Raw genomic sequence first — 25,613 nt, 5'->3', positions numbered from 1 at the left:
ATAATACTGCCCCCTATATACCAGAATATAACTACTATAATACTGCCCCCTATATACAAGAATATAACTACTATAATACTGCCCCTTTATACAAGAATATAACTACTATAATACTGCTCCCTATATATAAGTATATAACTACTATAATACTGCTCCCTATATACAAGAATATAACTATTATAATACTGCCCCTATATACAAGAATAGAACTACTATAATACTGCCCCCTATATACAAGAATATAACTATTATAATACTGCCCCTATAAACAAGACTATAACTACTATAATACTGCCCCCTATATACAAGAATATAACTACTATAATACTGCTCCTATATACAAGAATATAACTACTATAATACTGCCCCTATATACAAGAATATAACTACTATAATACTGCTCCTATATACAAGAATATAACTACTATAATACTGCCCCATATACAAGAATATAACTACTATAATACTGCTTCCTATATACAAGAATATAACTACTATAATACTGCCTCTATATACAGGAATATAACTACTATAATACTGCCCTATGTACAAGAATATAACTACCTTAATACTGCTCCTATATACAAGAATATAACTACTATAATACTGCCCCCTATATACCAGAATATAACTACTATAATACTGCTCCCTATATACAAGAATATAACTACTATAATACTGCCCCTATATACAAGAATATAACTACTATAATACTGCCCCCTATATACAAGAATATAACTACTATAATACTGCCTCCTATATACAAGAATATAACTACTATAATACTGCTCCCATATACAAGAATATAACTACTATAATACTGCCCCCTATATACAAGAATATAACTAGTATAATACTGCCCCTATGTACAAGAATATAACTACTATAATACTGCTCCCTATATATAAGAATATAACTATTATAATACTGCCCCTATATACAAGAATATAACTTCTATAATACTGCCCCCTATATACAAGAATATAACTACTATAATACTGCTCCTATATACAAGAATATAACTACTATAATACTGCCCCTATATACAAGAATATAACTACTATAATACTGCCCCTATATACAAGAATATAACTACTATAATACTGCCCCTATATATAAGAATATAACTACTATAATACTGCTCCCTATATACAAGAATATAACTACTATAATACTGCCTCTATATACAGGAATATAACTACTATAATACTGCCCTATGTACAAGATTATAAATACTATAATACTGCCTCCTATATACAAGAATATAACTACTATAATACTGCCCCCTATATACAAGAATATAACTACTATAATACTGCCCCCTATATACAAGAATATAACTACTATAATACTGCCCCCTATATACCAGAATATAACTACTATAATACTGCCCCCTATATACAAGAATATAACTACTATAATACTGCTCCTATATACAAGAATATAACTACTATAATACTGCCCCTATATACAAGAATATAACTACTATAATACTGCACCTATATACAAGAATATAACTACTATAATACTGCCCCCTATATACAAGAATATAACTACTATAACACTGCCCCTATATGCAAGAATATAACTACTATAATACTGCCCCTATATACAAGAATATAACTACTATAATACTGCCTCCTATATACAAGAATATAACTACTATAATACTGCTCCCATATACAAGAATATAACTACTATAATACTACCCCCTATATACAAGAATATAACTACTATAATACTGCCACCTATGTACAAGAATATAACTACTATTATACTGCCCCTATATACAAGAATATAACTACTATAATACTGCCCCTATATACAAGAATATAACTACTATAATACTACCCCTATATACAAGAATATAACTACTATAATACTGCCCCTATATACAAGAATATAACTACTAAAATACTGCCCCTATATACAAGAATATAACTACTATAATACTGCCCCCTATATACAAGAATATAACTACTATAATACTGCCCCTATATACAAGAATATAACTACTATAATACTGCCCCTATATACAAGAATATAACTACTATAATACTGCTCATATGTACAAGAATATAACTACTATAATACTGCCCCTATATACAAGAATATAACTACTATAATACTGCCCCTATATACAAGAATATAAATACTATAATACTGCCCCTATATACAAGAATATAACTACTATAATACTGCCTCTATATACAAGAATATAACTACTATAATACTGACCACTATGTACAAGAATATAACTACTATAATACTGCTCCTATATACAAGAATATAAGTACTATAATACTGCCCCCTATATACCAGAATATAACTACTATAATACTGCCCCCTATATACAAGAATATAACTACTATAATACTGCCCCTTTATACAAGAATATAACTACTATAATACTGCTCCCTATATATAAGTATATAACTACTATAATACTGCTCCCTATATACAAGAATATAACTATTATAATACTGCCCCTATATACAAGAATAGAACTACTATAATACTGCCCCCTATATACAAGAATATAACTATTATAATACTGCCCCTATAAACAAGACTATAACTACTATAATACTGCCCCCTATATACAAGAATATAACTACTATAATACTGCTCCTATATACAAGAATATAACTACTATAATACTGCCCCTATATACAAGAATATAACTACTATAATACTGCTCCTATATACAAGAATATAACTACTATAATACTGCCCCATATACAAGAATATAACTACTATAATACTGCTTCCTATATACAAGAATATAACTACTATAATACTGCCTCTATATACAGGAATATAACTACTATAATACTGCCCTATGTACAAGAATATAACTACCTTAATACTGCTCCTATATACAAGAATATAACTACTATAATACTGCCCCCTATATACCAGAATATAACTACTATAATACTGCTCCCTATATACAAGAATATAACTACTATAATACTGCCCCTATATACAAGAATATAACTACTATAATACTGCCCCCTATATACAAGAATATAACTACTATAATACTGCCTCCTATATACAAGAATATAACTACTATAATACTGCTCCCATATACAAGAATATAACTACTATAATACTGCCCCCTATATACAAGAATATAACTAGTATAATACTGCCCCTATGTACAAGAATATAACTACTATAATACTGCTCCCTATATATAAGAATATAACTATTATAATACTGCCCCTATATACAAGAATATAACTACTATAATACTGCCCCCTATATACAAGAATATAACTACTATAATACTGCTCCTATATACAAGAATATAACTACTATAATACTGCCCCTATATACAAGAATATAACTACTATAATACTGCCCCTATATACAAGAATATAACTACTATAATACTGCCCCTATATATAAGAATATAACTACTATAATACTGCTCCCTATATACAAGAATATAACTACTATAATACTGCCTCTATATACAGGAATATAACTACTATAATACTGCCCTATGTACAAGATTATAAATACTATAATACTGCCTCCTATATACAAGAATATAACTACTATAATACTGCCCCCTATATACAAGAATATAACTACTATAATACTGCCCCCTATATACAAGAATATAACTACTATAATACTGCCCCCTATATACCAGAATATAACTACTATAATACTGCCCCCTATATACAAGAATATAACTACTATAATACTGCTCCTATATACAAGAATATAACTACTATAATACTGCCCCTATATACAAGAATATAACTACTATAATACTGCACCTATATACAAGAATATAACTACTATAATACTGCCCCCTATATACAAGAATATAACTACTATAACACTGCCCCTATATGCAAGAATATAACTACTATAATACTGCCCCTATATACAAGAATATAACTACTATAATACTGCCTCCTATATACAAGAATATAACTACTATAATACTGCTCCCATATACAAGAATATAACTACTATAATACTACCCCCTATATACAAGAATATAACTACTATAATACTGCCACCTATGTACAAGAATATAACTACTATTATACTGCCCCTATGTACATGTGATAATGAAGATTTTTTTTTAGCTTGACTGAATTGCCCTGAGATCCGGGAGAATGTTTTCTGTCCCTCTTTGACTGCAAACCTCTTGAGTAGCTAGACGTATTTCTACAATATACAGATGGGAACACATTTTTCCGATATATTTATCAAATGTATAACCTGATATTGTTATTGAACTCACAAATTGACTATTATTAATATCCTGATATTTTTGTCTGCCGTCACATTGTTAAGGCAGCTATAATCTCCTCCGCTCCAATTCAATGGAATCAGTAACAAAGACGTCTCTTCCGTCTTTGTGTGCAAAATAATGGAAGATTTGGGGTGTTCTGGGTTCTAGTCTTTACTTTATTCATCAGGTGGAAAAAATAATTTTGATTTTTCTGCTTCTGTGATATTACGCATAATTACAATTATATGGTGGAATTATATAAATAATAAGCTCTTTCGTAAGGTGTCTTGCCAATTTCTGTTTTTTCCAAAAAGGGATTAGTTACGTTTATTATTGCTCACTTTCTGTTATTGTATGCAGAAAAATTGAGACATTTAGTGTAATTGATGGAGTTACTGATTACAGCCAATCAGGGTTTAATACAATGGGTAGGCAGCGTAGGCTGCTGCCTAGAGAAAGATTTAAGAAGGGGCACAGTTTATGCATGAAGCTTATCTCACCTCTGAAGCTGCCCAACGGCAATAATAAGTAAGTAATGCTAAACTGGTAGCCCTGATGTGCGTCCCCCGGAGACTCAAATTTATATGGCGCAGCTTCCTCCCCAGGTTAATCGGCTGAGCACTCTTCTCAACCATTAGAACAGAAGAAGCCAGGGCCGGATATGATATGCAACCCCTTGGTGGAGTCAAAAGCTGCATTTGAGGCCCAAACATTATATCTCTTAGGTTGACCGTCACTGAGGTAGAATGTTTTTGATGGATGTGGACAATTTTGGTGGGATTTTTTTAAAAACATTACATCTTCAGGATTTAGAAAACCATGGTCCATCAATTGCTTTGGGGGTAACATGGATCAGACATAGACTTTACCTGTTCTTATCCATTTCAACCCAGGAGTAACATCGGCGCTGTCTATATTTGAGTAGAAAAAGCTTGTTATTGGGTTAGCAGTTGAGCAATTAATGATTTAGCCCACAGCTGATATCTATGGCCACCTTATAGGTTGTGATAGATATTTAAGACATCTTGTAGCTCTCGGATCTCTAGTCTTGAGCTACACCCTGCCCCAGATAGGAGAATCATATTGAAATAGTAGGCTGACACTTGTCCGCTCATGTGATATATCTATGGTGATGGACCCAACAGTTTAGGGTGGTCTTGTGTATAAAATGTGGTGCACATCTTTATGAAACCAACTTATTAAACTTATTCTTTTACAGACCTTCAAGAAGTGGAGTTGATGAATCCTGCTCTAGAACAGTGTTTCCCAACCACAGTCCTCGGGGATAATCAACAGTTCCAGTTTTCAGGATATACTCACAGGAGCACAGGTAGATCCAACCGTGGTATTATAGTGACAGTGCTAAAAAGAGGTCTGGTGGACTGATATTGGGAACATCTACTCCCATGGTCCTAACTCTTATAAATGTTGGGCCAAGGCAAGATGGAGACATGTGCCATATAATACCCGGGAACAAGAGTGTTATGTGGGCAATCTGAGTTGTGACTTCTCTGCCCCCCATCATCTCACTTTTTAATAGATATAATGCACTATACACATGGCTTCCTATGAAGAACAGGATGCCGCCATCTACAAGGTGATAGTCAAGGAGGTCTTCATCATCTATCCCCTAGATAACATTGGGTTGCATCCATTTCGCATGGCGTACCCCAACACATGGCACATGCCTCTGTCCAGCTCTAGCCTTGTATATGAGATTTTTTTCTAGTTTATTATTGTTTTTGTATGTGTCAACTGATAATTTTGTTTATAAATCATATATATACATACTTGTAATTGGTCTTTACCTAGTTGATAGTGCTAGAATAGACGTTTGTAGAGTGTAATGACGGGGTAGGGAGACAGACAGGTGAGCCCTAATCTACCCGCCACTCAGTCCCTGCCTACTTGCAACGACCCATCCTATGCGACAGGGTACAACTGGGCGACGGTCCCTACACTCAATAAGTGCACAACAGACAAACAGACAAGGGTACAAAGAAGCCAGGGAAATGCGGCAGTTGCCCACGGCAACACGATGAGCAACAAGAGAAGTGAACGAGCCGAGTCAAAACCAAGAGTGAGCGAGGTACAAAACGCTGAGCAGGAGAGTAGTCAGTAAGCCAAGGTCAATAACAAGCAGAGGATAGTAGTTCAAGCAGCTGCAGCAAAGCCAGGAAACCAGCAGAGCAGAATCACAAGCAAAGGAGGAACAGGAAAGGCAGGTATAAATAGACAGTGGGTGGGAGCTAGCTCCGTCTGGCCAGGCTGTGATAGGCTCTCCCACTCCTAAGCCTGCCATGCTGAGTGGTGGAAGATGGAGTCAGTCTCACAGACATAGGAGCAGGTGCAGACTGATTACCTACGGGCGTTGACACAGAAGCTGTGTCTGGCAGATCCTTTAGGGTATGTTCACACGGCCAAATTTCAGACGTATACGAGGCGTATTATGCCTCGTTTTACGTCTGAAAATACGGCTCCAATACGTCGGCAAACATCTGCCCATTCATTTGAATGGGTTTGCCGACGTACTGTGCAGACGACCTGTTATTTACGCGTCGTCGTTTGACAGCTGTCAAACGACGACGCGTAAAAATACAGCCTCGTCAAAAGAAGTGCAGGACACTTCTTTGGACGTTTTTGGAGCTGTTTTCTCATAGACTCCAATGAAAACAGCTCCAAAAACGGACGTAAAAAACGCCGCGAAAACGGCGCGAAAAACGCCGCGAAAAATGCGAGTTGGTAAAAAAACGTCTGAAAAGCAGGGTCTGTTTTCCCTTGAAAACAGCTCTGGATTTTCAGACGTTTTTGTTGACTACGTGTGAACATACCCTTACAGTACCCCCCCTCTTATGAGGGGCCACCGGACCCTTTCTAGGTGGACCTGGCTTATTGGGGAAACTAAGGTGGAACCTTTTGAGCAATACCCCAGCGTGAACATCCCGAGCGGGTACCCAAGTCCTCTCCTCAGGCCCGTATCCTCTCCAATGGACCAGGTACTGGAGGGAGCCTTGGACCATCCTGCTGTCCACAATCTTGGCCACCTCGAATTCTACCCCCTCAGGGGTGAGAACAGGGACCGGAGGTTTCCTCGAGGGAGCCAAGTACGGGGAGCAGCGTTTAAGGAGGGAGGCATGAAAGACATCGTGCACTCGAAAAGACGGGGGCAACTCCAGTCGGAAAGGAGACAGGGTTAAGGACTTCAATGACCTTGTACGGCCCTATAAACCGTGGAGCAAACTTCTTGGACGGGACTTTAAGGCGAAAATTTTTAGAAGATAGCCACACCAGATCCCCGACCACAAACTAGGGGTTAGCAGAACGTCTTCTATCTACCTGAGTCTTTTGTGTGCTCTGGGATGCCTCTAGGTTCTTCTGAACCTGGGCCCAGACTGTGCACAGTACCTGATGAACGACATCTACCTCGGGATTGTTGGAACAACCAGGTGAAACGGAGGAGAACCGTGGATTAAACCCAAAATTACAGAAAAAGGGGGAGACCCCTGACGAGTTACTGACCCGGTTATTAAGGGAAAATTCGGCGAGGGGAATGAATGAGACCCAATCATGTTGACAGTCAGAGATAAAACACCTTAAATATTGTTCTAGAGACTGATTAGTCCTCTCCGTTTGGCCATTAGTTTCAGGATGGAAGGCAGAGGAGAAGGACAGATCAATCTCCAACTTTTTACAGAAGGTTCTCCAAAACAATGAAACAAATTGTACCCCTCTGTCAGAAACAATATTGACAGGAACCCCATGGAGACGCAGGATGCGTTTGACAAACAAGGTGGCTAACGTCTTAGCATTGGGTAGTTTCTTGAGGGGCACAAAGTGGCACATCTTACTGAAGCGGTCTACTACAAGCCACACCACTGACTTGCCTTGAGATGGAGGCAAATCGGTGATAAAATCCATGGAGATATGGGTCCAAGGTCTCTGGGGAATGGGCAAAGAACATAGTAAGCCTGTTGGTCGGGACCTGGGAGTCTTGGACCTAGCACAAACCTCACAAGCGGCGACGTAGGCCTTAACGTCTTTAAGCAACCCAGGCGACCTGTAGTTTCTGGCAATGAGGTGCTTGGTACCCAGGATGCCTGGATGGCCAGATAGTACAGAGTCATGATTTTCCCTGAGTACCCTTAGCCGGAGTTGCAGGGGAACAAACAGCTTGTTCTCAGGAAGGTTCCCAGGAGCTGAACCTTGATCAGCCGCAATTTCAGAGACTAAATCAGAATCAATAGAGGAAATTATTATACCTGGAGGCAAAATACAAGCAGGATCTTCCTCCGAAGGAGGGCTGGCCATGAAGCTACGCGACAGTGTGTCAGCCTTAATATTTTTAGACCCAGCTCTATAGGTGACCAAAAAGTTGAATCTGGTAAAAAATAACGCCCATCGAGCTTGTCTCGAGTTTAGCCTCTGGGCAGATTCTAAGAAAACCAGATTCTTGAGGTCGGTAAGGACCGTAACCTGGTGCCTAGCCCCCTCCAGGAAGTGGCGCCACTCTTCAAATGCCCATTTAATGGCTAAGAGTTCGGGTTGCCAATATCATAGTTACTCTCAGTGGGCGAAAACTTCCTGGAGAAGTAGGCACAGGGACGGAGATGGGTGAGGGACCTGGTATCCTGGGACAAGACAGCACCCACTCCCACCTCGGAGGCGTCAACCTCCACGATGAATGGCTCCATTTGGTTGGGCTGAACAAGCACTAGGGCCGAGATAAAGCACTTCTTAAGGACCTCAAAAGCCAGGACAGCCTCAGGAGGCCAGTGGAGGAGATCAGCACCTTTGCGAGTGAGATCCGTAAGAGGCTTAGCGATGACCGAGAAGTTAGCAATAAATCTCTTGTAATAATGAGCGAATCTCAGGAAGCACTGTAACGCCTTCAGGGAGGCAGGTTGGACACATTACGCCACAGCCTGGACCTTGGCAGGGTCCATGCGGAATTCATGAGGAGTGAGAATTTGACCCAAAAATAGTATCTCTTGCACCCGAAACACACATTTCTCGGTCTTAGCAAACAGTTTGTTTTCCCGAAGGACCTGGAGCACCTTCCTGACATGTTCAATGTGGGAGGACCAGTCCTTGTAAAACACAAGTATGTCATCAAGGTACACTACAAGAAATACCACCAGGTAGTCTCTTAAAATCTAATTTATGAAATTCTGGACGACCGCGGGAGCATTACACAACCCAAAGGGCATGAAGAGGTATTCAAAATGACCTTCGGGCGTGTTAAACGCAGTCTTCCACTCATCCCCCTCTTTGATGCGGTTGTGTAAGGTTATAAGCCCCCCGTAGATCAAACTTAGAGAACCATTGGGCCCCCTGAACCTGATTGAAGAGATCAGGAATCAAAGGAAGGGGGTACTGGTTCCTTACAGTGACCTTATTCAAGTTCCGGTAGTCGATGCACGGCCTAAGACCACCATCCTTCTTCCCTACGAAGAAGAAGCCAGCACCTACCGGAGAAGTAGAGGGGCAAATGAAACCCTTGGCCAGGCATTCCTGGATATACTCTCTCATGACTTCACGTTCGGGACAAGAGAGATTGAATATCCTACCCTTAGGGAGCTTAGCTCCTGGTACCAAATCGATTGCGCAATCATATTCTCTATGAGGAGGTAACACTTCGGAGGCCTCTTTAGAGAAAACACAAGCGAAGTCCTGAACAAACTCAGGTAGAGTGTTCACCTCCTCAGGGAGAGAAATAGAATTAACAGAAAAACATGACGTCATGCATTCATTACCCCATTTGGTAAGATCCCCAGTATTCCAGTTAAACGTGGGATTATGCAACTGCAACCAGGGAAGGCCTAAAACCAAATCGGACGATAATCCCTGCATCACCAGTACAGAGCACTGCTCAAAATGCATGGAGCCAACAAGGAGTTCAAAAACAGGGGTATGATGTGTAAAATAACCATTAGCAAGAGGAGTGGAGTCGATACCCACTACCGGGACAGGTTTAGGCAAATCAATCAATGGCATAGCTAGAGAAATAGCAAATTCCACAGACATAATATTAGCAGAAGACCCTGAATCCACGAAGGCACTGCCGGTAGCAGACCTACCACCAAAAGAGACCTGAAAAGGAAGCAAGATCTTATTACGTTTCATATTTACAGGAAATACCTGTGCGCACAAGTGACCTCCCTGATGGTCACTTAGGCGCGGAAGTTCTTCCGGCTGCTTATTCTTACGCCTAGGACAGTTGTTCACTTGATGCTTGTCATCCCCACAGTAGAAGCAGAGACCATTCTTCCTGCGGAACTCTCTACGTAGTTGGGGAGACACGGAGGCCCCGAGTTGCATAGGTTCATCCGAGTTTTCCGTGGAAGAATGAAGCAACGGAACCTCGGGAGCCATCATGGGGGGGTCAGAGGGGAAGGCACAGAAGTGTTCCAGTCGTCGTTCCCTGAGACGTCGGTCAAGACGTACTGCTAAAGCCATAACCTGATATAAGGAGTCAGAAGAGGGATAGCTAACTAACAGGTCTTTCAGGGCGTTCGACAGACCCAATCTAAACTGGAACCTCAAAGCAGGGTCATTCCACCGAGAAGCTACACACCACTTCCTAAAGTCAGAACAATACTCCTCCACAGGTCTCTTACCCTGACGTAAGGTCACCAGCTGACTCTCGGCAAAGGCAGTCTTGTCAGTCTCGTCATAAATGAGCCCGAGGGCAGAAAAGAAAAGATCAACGGAGGAAAGTTCAGGGGCGTCAGGAGCCAAGGAGAAGGCCCATTCTTGGGGCCCGTCCTGGAGCCGGGACATAATTATACCCACCCGCTGGCTCTCAGAACCTGAGGAGTGGGGCTTTAGGTGAAAATAGAGCCTACAGCTCTCCCGAAAGGAGAAAAAAGTCTTCCGGTCCCCTGAGAACCGGTCAGGCAACTTGAGGTGGGGTTCAAGAGGTGAGGTGGGGGGCACTATCAGGGTAGCATAATGCTGGTTGTCCCTCTGAGCCAGGGTTTGGACCAGTAGGGAGAGGCCCTGCATTTGCTGAGCCAGGGTCTCAAGGGGGTCCATAGTTGAGTCAGGGACCAGGGTAGACTAGGTATATGGGCTTGTGATTATGTAATGACAGGGTAGGGAGACAGACAGGTGAGCCCTAATCTACCCGCCACTCAGTCCCTGCCTACTTGCAACGACCCGTCCTAGGTGACGGGGTACAACTGGGCGACGGTACCTACACTCAATAAGTGCACGACAGACAAACAGACAAGGGTACAAAGAAGCCAGGGAAATGGGGCAGTTGCCCACGGCAACACCATGAGCAACAAGAGAAGTGAACGAGCCGAGTCAAAACCAAGAGTGAGCGAGGTACAAAACGCTGAGCAGAAGAGTAGTCAGTAAGCCAAGGTCAATAACAAGCAGAGGATAGTAGTTCAAGCAGCTGCAGCAGGGCCAGGAAACCAGCAGAGCAGAATCACAAGCAAAGGAGGAACAGGAAATGCAGGTATAAATAGACAGTGGGCGGGAGCTAGCTCCGTCTGGCCAGGCTGTGATAGGCTCTCCCACTACTAAGCCAGCTATGCTGAGTGGTGGAAGATGGAGTCAGTCTCACAGACATAGGAGCAGGTGCAGACTGATTACCTACGGGCGTTGACACAGAAGCTGTGTCTGGCAGATCCTTTACATAGAGATGCCATTGTTCCTCTTCTCTTCCAGTCATTTCCGCCTGGTCCTTATTTTTGGACCCTCTGAAATCTTTAGTCATATTATGATTAGCAATACATTTAATAAGGGTTTTGGCTCAATAGTTATGGGGGAGGGGGGTTTGAATGTAAGTGGGGTTATGTTGACCCAGGGTGTTTCATGTTTACCGTTCTTTTTTGCCTTTTTTGGGGGTGATGTTGGCAGACTACAATACATTAAAGTTGACTTAGAGGAGGCGATTTTGTAGATTAAGTAAATATTATGCCTATGAAGCCACCATGAACCACTAAATTTTAAAAATATTCAGTTTTCAGCAAAAACATTGCTCGGGCCTATAAAATAGCCACATTGTCTCTAATTATATTATTGGTCACCAATAGACTTCTCATAAGAGATCAATATGGCCACCACTATATTTTAGTAGGATATAGGGATGTTCCTTATCCATTGAAAATCTCAAATATGTTTTTATTTTTTGACAGTGGCAGCAAAAAAAATGTTTTATTCTAATACAGGAAATTGAAGTACAAAATAATAAGTTTATTAAAAACAGATTTTCTAATTAAATTGTGATATTTAATTAGGTCTATTGTTAGAATTGAAGCTATTTTCCCTGTAATTACCTTTTAATGCCAGGCCGTGGTAGAACAATATGTCGGGTACATTTTTTTCTTCAAATATTTTATATTCACAAAACATTTTTTAATTTTTTTTTTATGAGATCCAAGTAAAACACAACCAAATGGAATAATGATGAATTTGAATGCATGAGAAGTAATAAACCTGCTGTCTATTATGCGTGACCTTATAACGAGTAGGATAATACTTGTAAAAAGACATTATGAATAATTATTTATTACACCGAGTGTGAAAGTCGGGAGAGAAATTTCACGCATACCGCATCAGCGGCGGAACACTTCTGCTAATGAGTTAATTCTCTAAAGAATAAGGGGGCATACATTATTATTATTATTATTAAAAAGAAAAGTTTTTAGAATGGAAAATTTCAATTCCAATCAGAACTTTTTTTTTTTTCTTCTATTATTAAAAAGTTAGGAAATTTACTGTAGATTCCCCAAAGATTTTTTTTTTTTTTTTTTTAAATCTACTTACTAAGTTCTAACTTCAGGAGTTCTAGTCAGTAAGTCAATCTGGCAGCTTTCTTGGTGGGAGAAGTTTTTTTTCTAAGTCATTTATTATTGTTATTATTATTATTATATTTTTTATTATTAAAGTTAAATGTGATTTACTGTAGATTCCCCAAAGAATTATAATTTTTCCAATTCTAGCTTCTTTAAAAAGTTTACTTGTTAATTTACAGGAATTCTAGGCAGTTAGTAAGTGAATCTAGAAGTTTATTTTTGATGGTTGGTGATTTTTATTTTTTTTACTACTATTATTTATATTATTATTATTATTATTATTATTATTATTATTATTATTATTACTATTATTAACTACAACTTAGATTTATTGTTTATTGATTTATTTAAAAAAAAAAAAATTTTCCAACCCGAGCTTTAGCTCAGTCGAAGGACAATTTTGGGTTTTATTAATTTTTTTTTTACTGTTATTTTTATAAGATTTAGGAGCTTGACTGTATAATCCCCAAAAAATGATATATTTTTTTTAACCCCAATTTCTTCACAAAAATCTACTTGTTAATTTACCTCAGGAATTATAGTCGGTAAATCAATCTGTTTGTTTTTTTGTGCTATTTTATTTACTTAGTGATTTTCATTTTCATTATTGTTATTATTATTATTATTATTATTATTATTATTATTATTATTATTAATAAGGCTGAGTTCACACCGAGTTTTTTTATGAGTTTTTTACCCGGAAACCGCGCTGCAAAACGCGCCAAGAAATGGCCGAAAATGTCTCCCATTGATTTCAATGGGAGGCGGAGGCGTTTTTTTCTTGCGAACGGAAAAAACAGCTCACAGGAAAAAGAAGCGTCATGCACTATCTTCGGGCGTTTTCGCCTCTGACCTCCCATTGACATCAATGGAAGGCAGAGAAAGCATATTTCGCTGTGTTTTATGCCTGTGGTGCTCAATAGCCGCAGGTGAAAAACGCAGCGAAAATCGGCATGCAGGCAGAGGAAAATCTGCCTCAAAATTCCAAACTTTTGAGGCAGACTTTCCTCCTGTAAAAAACTCTGTGTGAACCCAGCCTAATGATAATAATTATAATAATATTATTATCATCATCATTCATCGGTATAAGGTGTTGTCCCAGAATCAACTATTATCAGCTATCAATAGGACCAGGGGGGTTCGGGACTCACTACACCTCCCTCAGTGAGGAGGAGTTTGAATGGAGCAGCGATCGAGCATGCCCCCGCTGCACCATTGAATGTCTATGGGAATGACCGAAATAGCCGAGCGCTGCTCTCGGCTGTTTCCGTCCTTCCTCCTAGACTTTGAATGGAACGGCAGCGCGCAGGCTTAACCGACGCTCCATTCCATGTCCTGCTCACTGGGGTCAAGCAGTAATGAGGGATGAGGGGTTTTGAATTTGGGAGCCCCATTTTTGTGATCGATGGGGGTCCCAGCGATCACTCAATTATCATCTATTCTGTGAATAAGTGATTTACTATACATTCCCCAATAAATTTGTTTTTCCAACCCTAGCACCTTTAAAAAAAAATCTACTGGTTAATTCACCGTACCTCAGGAAGTCTAGTCAGTCAGTCTCAGAGATTTCGTTTTTTGCCTTGTTTTTTTTGCTGAGTAATTTTTTTACAATTTTTTTTTAATTTATTTTGTGTACTATTAACAACTTACTGTTACTATTACTGTAGTTTCCCCAAGAATGTTTGATTTTTTACAACCCTAGCTTTTGTACATTTACGCTGGGTTTTCCAATGACCCAAAAAAAAAACAACATCAATCACGTGCCAATGAGTCATAAATGAATAATTATGAAAAAAAAATTGTCTACATTGTTGTATGAGCACAGATATCCTGGCATTGTTTTTGCACTTGAAATTTACACAATGCGACGTAAATACCATGTTACCTTTTTTTATGGGTCGGTACGATTACGGCGACACCAAATATGTAAAGATTTTTTATTTGTTACTACCTTTGCACAATAAAGGCACTTTCTTCAAATAATTTGTTTTTGCCTCGCCATCACTTTTCTATTTTTCCACCGCATGTGAACTTGTTTTGTTTTGGGACGGGAATGGGAAAAAAGCAATTCTGTGGTTGTTTTGTCGCGGGGTTTTGTACCACGTTCACTATTCAGCTTAAATAATGTGTTAACTTTATCATTTGGGTCATTATGATAGCGATGATACCTTATGTGTGTATTGTTATTTTATTTTTTATAAATTTTTTACACTTTTTATGAAAAAAAATTATTTTGTTTTATTTTTTTACTGTGCATTTTTTATTTTTTAATAAACAATTTAACTCCTTTTTAATTATTTTTTAATCCCACTTATTCTTCTCATTCCAATGTTCCAATTGTTGATATAATACCAAAGCATCACTACTTGTCCGTGTAAAACTGACAGGCAGTCTACTCGGATGTGCCTCTGGCATGGCCTAATAGGCATACGGTCATGGTGGGCCTGGGGGACTTTTTCTGGCCCCCAGCCTGCATGGCAACCCATCGACAGCTGATGACTGACAAAGAGAGCCCCCTCCCTCTGTCAAACCATGCCGTCCCTGCTCTTGACTGCAGCATTTATGGGGTTGAATGCTCGAGATCAGAGGTTTCTCCGATCCTGGCCGTTGCAGTGGGAGCCTGGCTGTCAGTCACCATCACGTACATGTGTGTCGGGATGAGGGAAGGGGTTAATTTCAAAGACATCTTTGACTTGCGTTTTTCATATGTGTACATTATATTTCTTAACCCTTGAAAACCTGAAGTTCCGGGCATCCTGTTTGGCCCAGTGTCCACCTCCCTGCCACCCCCGCTGTAGCAGTCCCCGCCCCGCCAGAATATAACTTTAAGTTTTATGATTATTAACGACTTATGTTACTGTAGGTTCTAAATTATTATTTTTTTTCCAACCCCAGCATCTTCTCAACATCTCCTTCGTAATTTATCTCAAAAATTCTAGGTAGTCAATCTGGATTTTTTTTTTTTTTTGGGCATTTTTGTTTACTTGGTAAATCATTCCATATGTTTTCTCCAAATGTCTTGAGGTATTTGTGGTGTAATTTTTCCTTATTTGTTTTAATTGACCTCTATTTTTTTTTAAATCGTTCTAATAATAAAAGCCGTTTGTGTGTTTTCCGCTTCCACGGTGTATAATTTCACCATCCTTCAGGAGATAATAGGGATTAAAACAGAATTCTCTGACAATGTAATAGGTCTCACATTTAACATAAATGTTCGCCACAGTCCAAGGTTTATTTTTGTTGAACAGCAGACCCGAAAACGCAGCCACAACTACATTTCAATTTAAAGGATTTCCCTTATGCCTGATGACTAAAAAAATAAATAGGTTCAGGACACTGGAAGAACAGCCCGGCCGCCCGGACTACGGTCCTAAATGAATATTGATCGTCCATCTGCGATTATTTTGTTAACCTTGAATAAAAACACAGAGACCAGTCTTCAGAGGGCCGTTTTGCATTGCATGGGGTGGACAATTAGATTACCATAAGGGCTTTTCTCCCAGAAAATCCTTTTTTAACATGTGTGATTAATGAGCTGACATTTGGGACCCCCACACACCCCAGTTGATCCCATTCCTGATCCTAAACAAACTGGCCACACAACTGAAACCATTTCCATACAGTGATAAAATGCCCAAATTGGGCTATGTTCACACTAGTGTCATGGCTTCCATTTATAAGGGAAGCCGGGACGGTTAAGTTGGCACCAATAGACCCTAGTGACTTAATGTGGTCCGTCAGGGTTTTCGTATCGTAATCATTTTTGATAACAAGAATAGAGATGCATGCTGAACTAGTTATGCCATCAAAAATGACAGAAACCCCCAATTCCCAAAAATTACATTGTCATACAAAATACCATGGAAATCAGTGTACAAATAATTAGCCGGCCACCGAGTGTCCGGCACTTACACACAACCATGGTTAAAAGTTTACTCATTCAGGGCCAGGTCCAAGCATTGGTCCAGGTGACACCCACCCAATCACCAACAAACCAACCCATACACCCACCCATGCTCAAACGCACCAACCCATGTACTCAGATTTATACGCCCAGACACCCACGCAACTAGACACCCACTATCCGTTCACTTACCTGCCTATATCATGGCATGGCCACCGTTGTGGAAGAATTCACCCCTTCACTCTTAAGCTGGCCATACTCTTATTCGGCCGACGGCTGTTTCTCCCGACCCCACCATAAACATGCATGTTTTTTTCAGTGGGAAGAGGGAAATGAGCCACTGCCAGACCTGAAACTATCATGCTCGATCCCCCTTTCCCCTGAAATCTGCCATCGGGGAAGTCAGAAGGCCTCATACGCATAGTGCCATCGCCCAATCCTGCCAAAATTCTTCATATTTTTCTCTTCTGCGCATGGTCAGCTTTACTAGTGACGTATGCTTATTTCATCATGATCCCCAAAGACCTACAGTGAAATCTTTCTACACAACAGCGGGGCCTGGTAACCTGTGGTCGCAGGAGGCCATAATGTTTTTGATACGTAGGTAGGTCCTAAAATTTTTGATGCAGGTGTGAGGTCCTTTTTACTATAATATATGGTCACTAGAGGCCAGTCAAAAGGCCCCCACATCTGTTGAATATGAATGACTCTGAGTCTCGGCTGCTTTGCCCGCTGGTACCAATCCCACACTTGACCTACTCCTGACGCTGCTTATATCCCTAGGGTTGGACAACCCGGCAAAGGAGGAGTATCCAAATGGGAAGTAATCTGACTCCAGACGTAATGTCGCATTATGAAAAATTACAGACACTTGCTACTGCCAGTAAAAATGATAATCACTGGTACCTCCCCCCAGTGTTAATACCGGCTGGGCCAACGCTTTACCGTCCTGATGGAAATCCTACTTACAGAGGGCCCTGGGCTAGGGGTCTAGCTAGGGGGAAGCGACAGGGGCACCTTCCCAGGGTTCTGGGTGCTAGGGGGGTGCCCACAAACCACTTTGCCTTGGCCAGGATATTTGCCTTGGCCAGGGATCGGGGCATCAAACTGAACCTTTGCTGGGGTAAAGGAAAGCCTGGCTATGCCTCTGCCCTGGGCCACATTTTGCAGTTATCTTTGTGCTCTCCTATGTCAGCCCTGCATTGGATGCCCATTGGGCCCGGTTATTAGAGCTGGTATGAGAACGTTTCTTATCAGGTGTCATAGTTGAAAGTCAAGGCTTCCTGTTGTGTAATCCTATCACTATTTTGAGCCGAAGAAATGCTATAATTGCAAACTTCTGTCAAACCTTCCTATCTCCCACCTTCACTGCCTTCCCGAGCTCCGTAATGCATTTTACCTATCAATTCCCCTCATCTTCAAAGTCATGTTAAACTGTGACATATTCCTTAATGATGAGATGATTAAAGAGAGCTGAGCATGGGTGGTATCCAGCAGAGTAATACAGAAAGGGGATTTTTTTTAAAAAAAATTTTTATTTTTGCATACTTGAGGTGAGCGACATTAATCAGAGACTAAAATTGAGAGAATGAGATCACCGCGTTCTGTATAATGAACACACGGTGAAGGTAATAGCTGCAGCCTATTAATAATGTATGTATATATATATATATATATATATACACACACACATATATATATACCTTCACAATGTTATATGAATAAAAAAATAGTATTTCTAGGTATTTTTGAAATGTGTTTTTTTTACCTAAATTTTTAGAGAAAAAAGGGCAAGTTACAGAGTACCAAGAAGGGGAAAGGTCATTGTGTACTTGTATGGATACTGGGTGACCAGGTGACTAGAGCCAGCTGTCCATAGACACCAAAATGGTTGTGCCTTACTGTACTCAGTAACAGTAGGAAGAGCAGCTCCGGAGCACAAACAGCAGCTCCAACAAGTTAAATTCTGCACAGACTAAGAAAATACGAACATTTATGAGCAGATGTAAAGTCTCGTGATATAGACAGTAATGTTTTGTCCCCACCCCACCCCAAGAATCACCAATAAATATAGGCCTTTATGACGTCTTGTGAAAAGTCCATTCAGCCATTTCCTTTGTATATATGCTTTTGGGAAAAATTTGTGAAAATCAGTGGTGGATTAAGAAGACCATAGGCCCTGGGCTGTTCCCTTCTCCACCGCCGCCCTGCTGCACCGCTCTACAGCCTCCTGTAGATAATACCACACAGCCCCCTGTATATAGCGCCACACAGCCCTCTGTAGATAGCGCCACACTAATCTGTTCACGTCCCCATGCCATCCTTTCCTCCAGTGATGCAGGCCTGGTCCCTTCTGACGAGGGCTCATCCAGTGGCATTACACTGTCGGGGCGATTAAGTCATCACACCATCTGCATCACAAAAAAGCACCGAATGGCGGGGAAGGAAATTGATGGTTCCCTTGCCTCGCAAGCATTCCCAATTGTATCCGCATGCAAAGGAGTCCTATAATGTTTTTGTTCTTAGGGCAGCCGTGTGCCCCCAGGAGCGGCCGCCCTAAACGGACCTATGGGTATCCACTATTGGGGACAATAAGAGCCTTGATCTGTCTGTTTCTGAGAAAAGCTGAGTGACAACCATTATGGCCGCCCTTACATAGCGGTTTTCACTCAGCTGTCCTAAAGTCCAGAACAGCAACTCGGCCAAATTATGCAAGTTTACCATACAGTACAATTCCTTTTACCCATCATACAAAAATTCTGATAATCTGGCACTTGTTTCCAGCACGGAAATACTAAATTATCTGGAATCCCACAAGACCAGAAGAAGAATTTTTGGATTTTTTTTTTTACATACTTTTTAATAACTATCCAAAATACCCAATAATCTGCAACTTCAGGCCCTGTTTATATTGGATTAAAGGAATTTTACCAGGTATACATTAATTTTTTTAGTAAGTGACCCTTTATTTGCTGACACACGGGAGATTATTGGTCGGAGAAAGTCAACCAAGGCGAGGGGGGCAATCATTTAGTATACAAAACAGGTTTATTAGAATTCAAAAGTGGAATAAAATCACAGACGTCTAAGAAATCAGGTTTTAGAATGAACTGATCCCCTAATATCCGCCCGCTGAAAGAAAATGAAAAACTACAAAAACATTTAAAGTATAATGGCCTTATTATCCATCTAAATTTGATAAGTAGCTGGAAAGGAAACATTTTCCTTGGATCTCTCTCCGAGGCTCTAAATTGCTGTAACTATTTGAACCTTGCCGTACATTAGGCACTTAAGTGGCAGCGTGACATTTTTGTGGAGAAAGGGGTATGACGAGTAGGAGTGTACCAGAGGCACGTCTGGCAATTATACCGAGGCCTCCTGAGGTTCCCATAGCCCAGCACCTGGCTTTTACATTTTTTATCGTAATTATACTTGTAAATTTGAGGGAGAGGTTGCACAAGTTTCTCAGAAAGGGGCTGCTGACGACGGGTTGGAGGTTGGCTGAAGACAATTTTTCTGAATATATTACCCTTAAGAAATAGTTTTCAATTTTCTTAATTTTTTTTATAATTTTTTTTTTTTTTTTTTGTGGCATTGGCATATATTTATTTTTTTTAAAAATTTCTTTCAAACTTTTTTGCTTTGAACAGCAGCAAATATTTCTACCACCCACAATGTAAAATGATTTTGATATTTTGATCATTGACACTTTTTTTGTTACACTTAAAAAGTTATCATCCGGGAATGATTCGATTTTTATGAAAAATATTTATAGAAAGTCATTATTATTCATATTATTAAAAAATTACAAGACATTTTTAACGATAATTCATCCGAAGAAATTAAAAAATGATTCAAACAATACTATAACTATTCAAAAATATTTGAATAATGGCCCATGTATAAAAGTTTATAGTTCTTTTATTAGGTGTATCTTACAATGTAAAAAAAAAAGTCTCCTTATCCTCTATTACAAATGTGAAAATAGTTTTTTAATATCTTATTTTTCTATTAAGATATGATCAATTGAAGTTATAGGCCCAAAGTCTGAGGCTGTACTACTGAGAAATTCTGATTTCAGTCACCACCCTCATCAATGTTTACACATATACACACAATTGCCACTATTCAACCAAGTCAAAATGTAGATATTGCTGTATTGGTTATTTAAATCCAGTCAAGTTTTTCCAAATCAGAAGGGGACATCTTGTCATCAGAAAATCTTAGTAGTGCAGCCTCAGGCTTTTAGCCTGTAACTTCAAGCAATCATATCTCAGCCTAGAAGTGAGATATTAAAACCCAGTTTTCACCTCTTTAATGTATACTAAAGGGCCCTTTTACATGTCTTCTGATAGCACTACTAAGTGATCACTTATTGGCTGTCACTTTGTACATAGGAGCCTTTACAGAACAGCTACAATATCATAGTTGGAGGTTATCTCCCCCAAAAACAAATCATGGGTTAAGCAGTGCAAGTATAATACAATAACCTTGGATCCCCTGTACTGATGGACTACCTGTCACAGTACCTTGAAAACAGAGTGAGGGTTAAAGAAGCTGTCTTGTTTAAATACCCTCTAAGGGAATTCTGTGTTAATAGAGGGGCATCCTCTGTTCAAGATATTAGCCAGAGTAGAGAATGGCTGCAAAGAGAATTTTTCTTGCTCTGGAGGACCTGGCAGGTCTATGAAATACGTGGATAGCTCATTGATTTCAATGAGAAACTTGTAATGCTTAATTCCCCCTGTGGGGGCACTACAGGGAAATTGAACGCTTACGATCAGGATTCACTACAGATTCAACTAAAATGTTGGAGGACCCAGAAGCAGGATACCCTGTGATCAGCTTATCATCAAAGAATGCTTCAAACAAAAAAAGGTATTGTACACAATGGACAGTCCCTTTAAGATGTCACATGGAATAATATATTAACCTGATGCAACAACTGGGCTACGATCTGACTTTTCATTCGAGACCAAGTGCCCCTAATGATCTGTGCCATCACAAGTACCAGCCATTTTCTAGCACACTAATGGACCCCTGTATAAATAAATTATCAGAGGTGATTAAAAAAAATTGCACCTTTATCGCTTTACACCATTATAGCGCAAAACTGCAAAGAGCCAAGTTCAAATACTTTCTAGTCTGGACTGATTATCAGCTCTACTTCACCATAGGGAGAACAGAAGTGCCACCCATTAGAAATAATAGGAGCGCTGCTTAGCTATTCTGACGACAAGCTCGCTGACTGTTTCCACTTATATCCAGCAGAATTGTGAATGCAGCTCTGGAGTATAATAAAGGCTGTAACTTAGTACAAGATATGTAATGTATTTTCAAAAATATTCATCTTTTTATGTAGTTTTATAGTGCTTAAAGCTGGACACACCCTTTAAGTTGTCAATTTATAGCCCCAGAGTTATGGGGGGTATCGAGGAACATAGTTACTCTATAGTGAAGAAATTGTATCACAAGTTATACTAGTGCTGCACCATCTGTACCTTCTCGTGGAGAATATTACTCAGGATTCAGTAGAATTTTATGAGAAATAGCAAAAAATACAAAAACAAAAACATGCAGAGACTTGTAGTCAGGGCTGGATTATAGGGACGGCAAAAGGGGCATATGCCCCAGGCCCTCCAGCACCACTTTGGGGACTTTCACCATCCACCCTCACTAGTGGCCGTTCGGTACCCTATCCAGCTGAGAAGTAGTGCCTACAATTGGGGATCCAGTCAGGTCCTGGTCCCAGAGGTAGAAATGGGGACCCAACCGCGTTTTCTGCCTGGGGCCCTAAATCAAATTTAATACGGCGCTGCATGTAGGAGACTCAGGTTTCCTACAGTTTGTAGCAAGCAGAAGCAAAAAGAACATGTTTTCCAGACAAATAAGAGGTAATTTGCCCGGCTATATACAGAGATCACCCACGGCAGTAAATGTCGCTTTCTAGGGCGCGCTCAGTGGCGAACGGTGTATTTTTAGCCAAGAAGTGGAAAAAAATCTCGGCCAAATCATATTCACCACATGTTCTAGAGAGAAAGATCGTCAGCGAGGAGCGGGGATATGATTTGTTTCCAGCAAAGCGTCTGCATCTGGCTCCTATATTCCTGATCCTGCCTGCACCTGCTGCCTCACAATGGACCGAGCGCAACGCAGGCGACACAACCTCCCCGTGCTGATATACCGTGTGGTGATATATTTATATCTAGACTATATGTACAGGATAAAGGGAAATTTCATTCACAAGCGATATTAACATCAATGGTAATCATTTCTCAATGACATAGTAAACAAATGTGTACGAAATTCCTGCTTTTATTTTCATCGTGCCTCATAGTGGAGAACAGATTTCATATTCTCTTCACCCTCTAGGGCTGCATTCACACAAGCGTGACAGATTTCCACACGTACAAAACGCGTGTGTACAACTGTGTGCGTTGCTGTGCGTGGTTTTCTCGCACCCATTGACTTCAATGGGCATGTAGGTGCGTGAAAACGCACCAATATAGGACATGCAGTGTCACGATCTGTGGGTATGTGGACCCACTGGGCCGTACTGCCGTAGCGGTATAGCAGCTGGCCAATACAGAGTGTCAAGTAAAGTCTATAGTTCAATCAAGGGTACATGTGGGGGTTCAGACAGTAGCGATGACTAGGCTCAGATGGGACCTTGGCAGCAGACACCAGGCGTGGTGTAACACAGCAGACAGATCGGTGGTACAACACGACTCCAACTCTTTAAGGCACAGGAACAAGGTAACACGGGATACAGGATACAGGTAGCAGGTACGGGATCACTGGGAACTGGAAGACACTAAGGGACCATTTGCAACGGCTTTCACAGGTAACACAAACAACGCTCAGGCAATGAAGGAAGGGGCAGGGCCCTTCTTATAGTCCTGGGTGATTATAGGAGCAATCGGTCAATCTAAAACATGTGTGTGTTCTGGCCCATTAAGACCAGGAATGAGCTCGAGCGCGCACCCTAATGGTCACTGCAAGACAGGACGGCCGCTTGTGCTGGCATCTCTGGGGAGGAAGACGTCTGCAGGATGATAGGAGTCTGCGGTCTGTGACCGCGGACATTACATGCAGTGAGTTTCACGCAACAGACTCTCGCTGCGTAAAAACTCACGCATGGGTGAACAGCCCCATTGATAACAATGGGTCCGTCGCTGCGCTTGATTTCCACGCACAGTACACTAACGAGTTTTACGCTAGTCTAAATGAGCCCTTAAAGGGAATGTGTCACAAATTAAAAATATTTTTTTTAAGTAAGTTACTTATTTTTATTATATTTTCTTAACTTTTTTCTGCTGCATTTTTTTTTGTCTTCCACAAGGTGGGAAGTATTAAAAATAAAATAATAATTCGACATGTTTTCCTATGTTAGCCACCAGAGGGAGCACTTCCCAGAATTACAGCAAGGTGAATCAGGCAAAGCATCCTGACTTACAGCTGCTGTAAATGTTGGAGGGAGACTCACCCCCTCCCTATTATTGGATACAAGCCAGAAAAATTGCTGAGCATTGTCCAGCTCAATTTTGGGAGTACTTTTACAATGGCATCTGGTAAAAGGCTAAGAATATTGAAAGTCAAGAGGGAGACCCTGTGGTGAATGACTTTTCAGTTAAGAGGTTCACACAGCGTGCATTTGATGCATTTTTTGGGCGCATTTTATGTACTGAAAATGGGGGGGGACCCCCGTCAATTTTATTATTTTTTTATTTTTTTTAAAACGACGTCGGTCCCCCATATTTTCATAACCAGCCAGATTCAACACAGCAGCAACAGCCTAACATTACCAGGGTGGGAAGGGCCACTGTTTTTGGCCCTTCCCATCCTCATAATACCAGCCTGCGGCCGCCCCAGTGCCCGACCATCACTACAGATGGTCGGGTACTGGATCGTACCCGGCTCTTTCCGGCACCCCTGGAGGCGGTGGGTACCGAGGTAATAATTGAGGCTTAGTTGCAGCTTTTTTACTGGCTAACACTAAGCCTTGTCTTAGTAATGGACGTCGTCAAACAGACAACTGCCATTACCAAGACCATGACTGCTCCCACAAAACCCTCATTAACCATTTAATTAAAAAAATAAACCCTCCAAAAAAGTCGATCATCGCAGTAGTACACCGAATCCAATAGGTCCAGTGGAACCTGCAAAACAAAAAATAAAAATAGCAATATCAAAAATATAAATACTTATACTCACCTACAGCGACTTCTGTCTTCTCCCCTGCGCCACAATAAATATTAGAGGTCCCCACAAGTACTCTGCACGCAAACCCCACACACACGCCAATGCAAACTATCAAACAACCCCCCCACAACCACCCTGCCCGCATCCCCCCACAGACACCCCCCCACACACACTCCCACGCAAACCATCACACAACCCCCCACAAGAACCAAGCACACAACAGTTATTTTTATGTGAAAAAATAAATAAAGTAAATATAATATTTTATTAGATAAAAACACATACATTAATAAAAAAAAACAACACTCATGACACCTTTCCTTTAAGATCTATTTCTTTTGTTCGTTATCACCGCTTGCTCAGCAAAGATTGTAGGAGCTGCTAGTCCAAAAGTCCGGGAAGGGAAGTGACAACTGATCTGGGCACATTTCTACCT

At 40.3% G+C, this 25,613-nt stretch overlaps 1 protein-coding gene across 10 annotated transcripts in view; it reads left to right on the top strand.

The window, feature by feature from the left end:
• The window catches only part of TENM4 (teneurin transmembrane protein 4), a 1,217,405-nt gene that overhangs the window by 822,723 nt on the left and 369,069 nt on the right, over nt 1-25,613 (top strand). For all 10 annotated transcript variants that reach the window (XM_075851385.1, XM_075851380.1, XM_075851378.1 and 7 more), the window contains one exon: nt 5,484-5,594. In XM_075851385.1, coding sequence (XP_075707500.1) covers nt 5,484-5,594 — 111 coding nt within the window. The remainder of the gene's footprint in view (nt 1-5,483; nt 5,595-25,613) is intronic.

The sequence above is a fragment of the Rhinoderma darwinii genome, chromosome 2 (assembly GCF_050947455.1).
Source record: "Rhinoderma darwinii isolate aRhiDar2 chromosome 2, aRhiDar2.hap1, whole genome shotgun sequence".
Lineage (NCBI taxonomy): Eukaryota > Metazoa > Chordata > Amphibia > Anura > Rhinodermatidae > Rhinoderma > Rhinoderma darwinii.
The sequence above is the reverse complement of the archived record's forward strand: the minus strand, read 5'-3'. Positions and strand labels throughout refer to the sequence as shown.